This window comes from Silurus aristotelis (assembly GCF_946808225.1).
Source record: "Silurus aristotelis genome assembly, chromosome: 16".
Lineage (NCBI taxonomy): Eukaryota > Metazoa > Chordata > Actinopteri > Siluriformes > Siluridae > Silurus > Silurus aristotelis.
The window spans coordinates 11,001,842-11,011,140 of record NC_139589.1 but is presented as its reverse complement, the minus strand read 5'-3'; the positions used below and the strand labels follow the sequence as shown (position 1 = coordinate 11,011,140).

The 9,299-nt window shown below is 38.0% G+C and overlaps 1 protein-coding gene across 17 annotated transcripts in view; it reads left to right on the top strand.

The window, feature by feature from the left end:
* Positions 1-1,905: 1,905 nt before the first annotated feature.
* The window catches only part of sptan1 (spectrin alpha, non-erythrocytic 1), a 38,694-nt gene continuing 31,300 nt past the window's right edge, over positions 1,906-9,299 (top strand). For 10 of the 17 annotated variants that reach the window (XM_083564991.1, XM_083564988.1, XM_083564987.1 and 7 more), the window contains exon 1: positions 1,954-2,108. Coding sequence is in view for 6 of the 17 variants with exons in the window: in XM_083564998.1 (XP_083421124.1) it covers positions 4,774-4,803 (30 nt within the window). In the remaining 11 variants the exon portion in view is untranslated. Of the gene's footprint in view, positions 2,109-4,761; positions 4,804-9,299 lie in introns of those variants that run through there. The other 7 variants (XM_083564998.1, XM_083564994.1, XM_083564981.1 and 4 more) reach the window with 2 other exon arrangements.

Here is a 9,299-nt window from a genome sequence, read left to right as displayed (position 1 = left end):
AAACCTTATTAAACATGCCACTACTGATTAGATTAGACTAAATTCTATCATTATAGTACAAAAATGATTAGTTTGCAACTAATCAGGAGTGCATATTAAATATAATATATACATATCTATAAAGTGCATGTATGAGGTAGAGTGCAAATACAGATGCACACTTAAAAAAAAAAAAAAAGGATTGTGCAAAGAGTCAAAGTAGACCAGTATTTATAAGACAAGTAACATGGGATTGCAAATGACAAGTGCAAACTGCATTAATAAGGTAAAGTACGGGCTTCTGTTTGTGTGTGTGGCACATGGGTCAGAGTGGAGTTCATTGTTCAGATCGATTTGGGGTTATAATTGTTCATCTTTATTATAATTACAATCTCAGGGTCTTACATTCACTGCTAGAAATGGTTCTATGAGATATGGCCTCATTTTGTTTCTAGTTTCTCTGAGAACCATGGGGTGGGCAGATCATTATTTCCCCAAAGACGGCAGAGAACCGGCACACAGGCAACTATAGAAGAATGTGACCCAATATTTTATACAATTCTTGTTTTTACTAGTTAACTGAGAAAGTGCTGAGCCTGGATCAGGAAAAAAGAGGTCAGATATTCTATATCCCTTGCTTCTTCATATTCATTTCTCAGTTTTCTGCACCTTTTTTAACAAAAGGTGCTCAGATTTTATTTTATTTTAGTTAATTTAAGTTAAATGACCAACATAGGAGGCAATGTGTTATCATTTAACATTTGAGGTTAAGACTTTTTTTTTTTGTGAAAACTAAACAAAGTATGTTACTATATTATGTAATATACTAGTATTAGTAAATTAGAATAAACCATATTTAGGCACACAGTCTCCCCAAATGAATATTTAGATGCAATATATTAAATAAGTCTACTGTGATCATAAATGTCTCGGTGAAATGTATTTTACATTAAAAGTAAAGCAGTTCTTGGTGTGGCACGCTGGTGCAGTGGTCAGCATTACCAGATTACATCTCTTAGTTTTGATCCTAACTTCAGGTATTCGAGGAGTTTCTACACTGTATAGTCCTTTTAACAGTGTGGATTACTTTAAGTTCTCTGGTTTCTTCCACCTCCCAAAAATGTCAGTAGGTACAGTACATTAGGTACAATGTGTACAGTGAATTGGCAAACCATTCAAGCTGTATCCTGACACGCATCTGGTGTTCTGACTGCGTTCACACTGTCCCCTGACTCACGAATTCCCCCCTGAGATGGATTCCTGATATAAACTCCTGGCAAAGAAAAAAAGCCCAGCAGCATCTCTACATTTTGGGAAAGATAAGGAAGGCCCAGCTTCCACCTCACAATCTACAGAGGAACTATTGAGAGCATCCTGCACATCTGCATTACTGCCTGGTTTGAAAATTGCACCGTCTCAGATCTCAAGACCCTACAGCGGATGGTAAGGATAGTTAAGAGGGTCTCTCTTCCCTCCTTTATGGACATTCACAGCACACAGTACTTCTGCAAAACCACCAGCATTTTGGCTGATCACACACACCTCTCACACACACCATTCACTTTCCTGCCATCTGGAAAATGTTAGTGTATTGTTTGGGGCCTCACATCCAGAGTGTATAACAGTCTGCACACAAATCTTTTGTACTGTATTGGTGAGTGCTGCAGTGTCACTCTTTCTTCTGTCTTATTTTGTTCTTTTTGCAATAAATGCCCCACATGTGCCTCGGGTAGTTTTGTGTAGTGTTTTGTGTTACGTTTTGTTTAGTTGTCTTATGTAGCACCTTGGTCCTGGGGGGAAACATTGTTTGGTTTCACTGTACTCCACTGTAGTGCTTGCTGAAGACAAATAACTAATGAAAGAGAGGATAAATTGGCATTTAATGCAGGACGTTTCAGAAATGGTTCTTTTCAGCAAAGTCAAAGTTGAGCTCATCGTTTTGAGGAGATACCGCGGTTTGCTTTGGCGCTGAATCGGTTCTGTTCGGTGAATCGCTGCGCCGCTGACGTCATCGCCTCCCCCCCGTGTTTGTCAGGCAGATAGCAGCAGCAGCAGCCTTCTTATTTCAATAAGAGCTATTTGAAACTACTCAGCTCTTTATACCGCGGCAAAAGACGACTTCTAACGAGGTATGGTGCGTTGTGTATCGCATGCTTGTGTAATCTAAGCGATTTATATTCTGAATGTGCTGCTTTATTTTTCGGTTGAATGGAGTGATATGGCCGCCCTGCCCTCTGCATAGCCACACCACACATTTATTAACATTTACAACAACAAAAAACGGTATTTTAAAATAAATTATTATACCATTAATGAATAAACACAGAAACACTATACGTTAACCCGAGGTAGCTAGCTAATCTACATTCATATGTATTTAATGGGACTGTTACTATTCGACGTTTACTATTATACTCTTCGATCGATTACAACCGAGTTTTTCGATTTAAAAAACGTGTTAGACATATGGAAACGCAAATAGGTGTATTTTATATATAATTACGCCAATATAATCTAAAAAACGACTCTCATTGAGCCGCCCTGTTGTCGACAGGAAAGCAAGCTAGCTGAACTAGCTGCATCAGCTCTGCAGCCATGATAGCGTAATAAATATAAAGCATGGCAGATTACATGTACAATTTTAACAAAATAAACCACACAAACCCGTATTTTATGTATATATGCAAACAATATATAACAATTAGGATTTTCTTTCTTTTAAACGACCCAAATGTGTCCTTCAGCACTACAGGAGCCGCCCTGTTCCTATGGCTGGGAGTCGACTCTGTGCGCAGGGAGATACACTGCGGCTTTTATTCGCACGAAAATAACGTGCATCGACTTATGTTAGAATCCAATTTCACAAAAAATAGCAAAGCAAAATATTATTTTTTATTGAACAACAGAACGGAGTTGCTGATTATGAAATTGTCCAACACGAGAAATGGGAATCGAGTCGGAGTCGACTCTGGGATTCGAATAGCAGCCTAGGGTCTGTATTTATAGCAATAAATAATGTCATTTAAACACGAAAGAAAAGCAAGTAAACGGGTCAGATACATTAATGTAATAACACAAAAACGGTTGGAAGTATTGCTTATCATGGGTGATAAAATCTGAATTGCAACACAAGATGATAGTTTATTATATAACTTAATTATTTATATTATTGCCTCTTTCATCAGTACATAATGATTGAGTATTTAAAGCCCTGTTGCATTGGTGATCTTGAGCACTATAGAAAGTGCCATTATTGTCAGTAGTTTTTTTTTTCTCCTTAGGTATTTATAAATGTCAGCATTTTGTGCCACATTACAGCATTTTATTATAACTGTGCAATCAGTCCACATGATCTTTATTGCTAGTTTAAATTCTCATTGGCCAGACAGCAGGTTATTTGCACAAGCACAATGTATAATATCATGGAAATATAAGCCTAGAACTTCAGGTAATTATATTCACATTAATTAAGAATGTCCAAACCGGGAATACAAGTTTGGGAAAAGACCAGACAGCATTGTTCAGTCATAAACTGGGAGCCAGTGATTCTTGAAGGTTCAGGGTTTGAGTTGCTTTTCCGTTCACTAGAGTTGTAAAAGGTGGTTTGTGTTATCGTAAGCTCAAACCATTCTCAGTTGAAGTTGTCACCAACAAGGCATTTCCACCTGCAGAACAGCAAAGTTGTATTTTTTGCGCAGATTATTGAATAAATACAGTTGCTTATGACTGTCTTTTGGCATTGAAAACCATGTCATGGTCAAATGCAATTAGATATTTACACCCCCCCACATCCTCACTTTTGATTTGATGAACATTTACTGAAGATAATCTGTATTAAAATGCTTTGTTAATTGTGCTGTTGGCAAGAAGGGCCATTGGTACTGCTGTTCCTATTAAAATGGCTGGAAACGGTACACTTTCATACATTACAACGCATTCAGTCCATTAAGTGAAAGTACTTTTAAGTGAAATTTGATTCAGGCTTGCTTTTTCTACACTCAGCATGTTGCAGCGGCTCGGCCTCTACTTTACATTAACGAAGGCTGGAAATGTTTTGTGCGCAGCCATTAGCATGCAGAGTGTGTGGTGTGTTCCCTTAAAGCTCACAAAGCTGTTTACTTCTCCCTCAAAGAGCACCAATGATGTCAAATTTACACTCGGATGAGACCACCATTCTCCCTTCCTTTTTTGTACATACAAACATATATATAATGCACGATTCTTCCTTGCTTTCTTTTCCTTTCTCCTTTCCCACTCCTGAGTTTATCTAACGCTCTCTGAGGTCTGAGGAAGGGGTGTGGTATGTAAAGTCATAGCTGTAGAACTCGGGGTTCTCAGCAGAGGTCCTGTGGGACACTTCTTCCTCTTTACATGCAGCTGTGTAGTCTAATAGCTGGTGCACAGCCTGTTCATCATGAACATGTATTGTATACGAGCACATCTGCGTCACTTGTTAACCCTTATCAGAGTTGGTACATTCCAAAAGCTTTTGTGCTGTGGAATGCATGAGGAAGGGATAATGGTGTCATGTGACATTGTGCTGTAGCACAATCCTACAGCACTGTTTCTCATAATAAAGCGAGGAGACTCCCTGTTTCACATCTGTTTCACATTTGTATCACACATGATCCATATGAGCACTTCCATGCTAGAGCTTGTTTAATTCAGCTGTGGCTCACTTGTTCTTGCATGGTATAGTGTGTTCTAGTGTGTTGGTTGATATTTAATCACCATTCTGTCTCACTGACCTTGTTTACTCTTATGCCCTGTAATGGAGACAGACACAACGCTACCATGTCCAAGTTTATTAAACCCAAACTGAAGGTAAAGTGTGTAACGCACCGTTTGTTCGTGTGTGTTTGTATGTGTTGCTTATGGTGTGCACTGGTTTCACTCTTCCCTGTGTAGCAAATCTAAAAGCAATTTTCCTCATTTGCTTTTCAAGTATCAGGACTGTATCCAGATTAAGATTATCCACATACGCAAGTAAACCCACTAAAGAGACCTTAAATTTACTTTTAATTACATCTTACGCAAGTATAGATGAATGAATCTCTCCAAACATCTTCCAAAAGGTGAGTGATGCATGTGCCTCATGAAAGCTGAAGGAAGCCTTTAAAATGGTAAATATTTAAATAAAGTAAATCAACAGTCACAAGTTTAATCATAAAACAATAATAAAAAAAAACAACTATCAGTCAGATTTCAGTTACTAAATGCATGCAGTTAAAGTCTTTTTGGGATACAATCCAGATACATGATGCATGGACAGATGTGGTGTAACCTTCAGCTCTGCAGAGAACTCAGTCAGGGTTCAGGTATAAGGTTTTATTTATTTATTTATTTTTCTTCCCCGATTGTGATACAAAGCTTCATCATGAACAGTCAGTGCAGTTAGTGTGCTTATGCTGCTGGTAAGCTGTTAGTCATTCAACAAAAAGATGTGACGGTTCCAGTCTAAATGATTATAAAAAAAATTTTGTTTGTTTTTTTTATTTATTAATTTTTATTATTTTTTTTTTATTTAAAAATTTGAGAGACAAGATCCAGTTCAGGAACAGGTAGGTCAAGCGATGCACAAACAAAAAAAGTCGCAAAAACAAGACAACCTTCAATTGGGTAATTTTACTAATCAGCACCTAAATAACAATTGTGTGGTTTTCTCCTTGTATAAACAGCCAACTACCTTTAAGTGACATCTGACCACACAACAGATTTCAATTTACAGTCATTTGCTTGTTCGAAATTTCAACCTACATTTCAGAAACCAGGTGGAAAAAAAATAAGCGTGCACTTCCTACTTTCATATTCTGCAAGAGCAATTCCCAGCATGGCATTACTTAAGAAATTGTCAATGACTGTGCATGGGTGTGGGTGTGTAGGTGTCTGCATGAGGTCAAGCAAAAAAAGGCTTATTAGCCATGACCTCAAAGAACTGCTTTTTTTGCTAACAATTGTTCTACGTAACGTCATTATGGGTGTACTTGTTTTTTTCCTACCTGGTTTCTGAACGTTGGTTTATGGTTTATGCAGCAAATTATAGTTTTTTGACAGTCTTTGTTTTTAGAAATAAATACATAGAATTGAAAGAGGGTATACTTTTTTCTCTCTCTCCTCACTGTATATAGAATAGTCAGGGTGTGTGATGGAATGGGAGATGGAGTTTAAGGCAGGCCTTGAAAGTATGTAAATTCTAACTAATTATAAAAAAAAATCTGTCCCAATGACAAGAAAATAATTTTTAAGGTCAATCGATATATTCCATGCTCAATAAGGAAGCTTAGCCTTTTCTCATATTTGCAAGCAAAAGCAAGTCATAAGGGGAGGAATTGTTGTAGAGCATAAAACACATAATATAACAGCGGGGGATAAGCAGAGTATATGTTTACAGTGTTCGTTTTTTCTTTCTTTTCTTTTCTTTTTTCTCAGCTGAAATGCTACTATTAAAGTACTTGCCAGCATTATTTCTTCCAGTAGTCATTCAGAGAAATAATAAGAATACCATATGGATTAGTACAAAGACGTTTTAAGAGTTGATATGTACACATGCTGTAGGAACTACATTATCAGGACGAAATCAGAATTATTTGGCGATGAGCGAAACATTTCGTCGTACTGTCGGATGCAGTTATGTTCCCCCAGCATTACGTTTAATAAGCATTCACCTGCCCACTAGACTCGCTAAGTATATTTCTGGTTAGTTCACCTCTGTTGGAGTGTTAGTTTAGGTTAGGGTGTGTGTTATGGGAATCGAATGCAGCGCAGTCAGCAGGGATGTAGTTAGCAGGGTGGATGGATTTGTTTCAGAATGATGTTTTCTTCCTGGGCAGGGCAAGACAGCAGGCAGGGCCGGGACTTGGCTGCATCCCCACATACGTTTATCACTGCAGCATTCCTGCGTCTCTGCACACCGCAGCGATGGAAAGAGACACACACTCACACTTTTGCCTAGTCATACCTCTCAAGCGGCGTATACAGCTCTGAAATCATTCAGGCAGAGCAGCGAGCCGGAGTGCGCAAGGACTGCGGCTTTTTCTTTTCATTTTATTTCAGAATTCAATTAAAGTTTTTTTTCTTTTCTTTTTTTTTTTTCTTTTTTTTTTTTAATTCCTTCCGAGGTAGGTCTATACATTGAGACGTATGTGCACATGCGGGGATGTAAAGCGCTGCATGGTGTGTGTGTGTGTGTGTGTGTGTTTTCTCTGCATGACTTTGCAGTGTGATAACGTGAGTCGGATTGTCTCGGTCGTGTTGATCAACACTTTGATTTAATGTGAAACTATAGTCCTAGTCTGTGCTGCAATGGATTTATTTATTATACTGGCACCGTAGAAATGGAGAAGCATAACGATGTTGCTTTAGGACATAAACAGATTTTCTTTAGCATCCTACAGTGTGAGCATGGATTCTTTTTCGTGGGTTTTTCCATCCAAATAACATTCTTTATGCAGTTGTGAAAAAACAAATGCAGAGGATAATTTAGTTGCAAAATTAGAATTATAGATATGATTCAGAGACGAACATGTGATGCACAGGCAGACGAAATGCAAATATGTAACCTTGGCTGATCATAACAGATTATAAATGTCACTGGTGATTTTTAGGAAGGCAAAGCATCTTGATGAACCACATAAAGTAGGTTTTCTGTGTGCGATGATTATTTGTGCAGGATAAAGATTTCCCCAAATCCTTTTCAACATCTGCGTGTGTGTGTGTGTGTGTGTAGAATAGTTTAAAGATGCAGTTTTCTAATGGAATTCTAAATTTTGCAACCTTGGTAAGAGTTGAAAAATGTAATGACTCATTCTGCATCCAGGGGGCGTGTGCTGATTATGTCACTAAACATATATTATAACCCCCGGTGTGTGTGGCGTATCTTAAATCAAGCCCCACCCCCCCCACTTCCTAAAGTCATCTGTTTTTAGATGAGCATGAAAATGTTGACACTACAGTATGCATAAAAAGACAATCATGTATTCATTATTGGGAAAATATATGTGGTAAAGATTCTCGGGCGTTTATCTCACTCAAACCGATTATTAATACTCAGCATTGAGAATTGTTCACTTTACAGCCCGAAACCAGTACAACTCTGTACAAGCTCCATAAAGCAGCGTGCATATTTATTTATTGTTATCTGGCCTGTATCCTTCCTATTCTTTCTCCTGCACGGGTAACAGATGTGTTTCCATAGAAACTAGTTCATTTTCCGGCGATGCTGACTTCCCAGTAGGAGTGCTGCTCTCCACCTCAGTGAGATTTGATTCGCTCTCACAGGAAGTCATGACGTTAACAAGGTGCCTGAAGGGCAATGTAAAGATTTATGGATGAATATGAAAGTGTTTTTTTTTTTATTTGTATTATTTTATTTTTTTTTTGGGGGGGGTGTTAGTCAGTAGACCAGCCTCGCATTCGATTGTTGATTAGTTTTATTAAATAAGTAATTAATTAACTATTTATTAATAATAAAAAAGAAAAAGAAATGTGACATGGGGGATCCTGAAAAAATAAACGTTGTTTGCTTTAGGAGATTAATCCCTCAGGATAGGATTCAAGTGGTCAGCTTTCTCTTTATGGTATATCATTTCATCTGTCAATCACAGTGACACTTGCCAGTTGGGAATGTGTGTAAAAAGGCTTGGTAGCTCTTTACTGCGTGTGCGTCATTCTGCCCCTTTGAGTCAGGATGAGCCGTTTGACAAGATGGCGGTGGTTGGCGTTTTTACACTTTGCTCTATACATTTTAAAACAGATCAGTCAAGGTTCACATTATTACGTCTCTTTATACATAAATTTGACACAAACATTTTCAATGCAGTTATTATATATCTTCTCAAGGGCCGATACTATAGAAATGAAACTTGGATATATTTTAGAGTAGTCAATGTGCAGCTTGTATAGATTTACTGTTCTCTGAAAAGAACTCAACATACAGCTATTATTGACTGTATTGCTGGCAACAAAAGTGAGTAATAACCGCTGTATGTTGTGTAACGATGCAAAGCCATATGTCCTATTCATCATGTTCATGTTTTTGTCTGCTTCCTCAGGACGATACAAACTTGTGTATCTTGTATTAGAGCAGTTACGATTTGGTGCTTTGAGTGCAATTCTCTCATACTGATCACACGGCACCTCATGGTAAAGACACTCTGAGGATTTAAGAATTAGAATTGTTGTTTTCCACAAAGATGCCCAGGCTATAAGAAGATCGGTAACATCCTGAAACTGAGTTACAGTACAGTTGCCAGGGTCATACAGAGGTTTTCCGAAACTGGTTCCACTTGGAACAGGCCTCAAGGGTTAATGGTTGCAGAAGT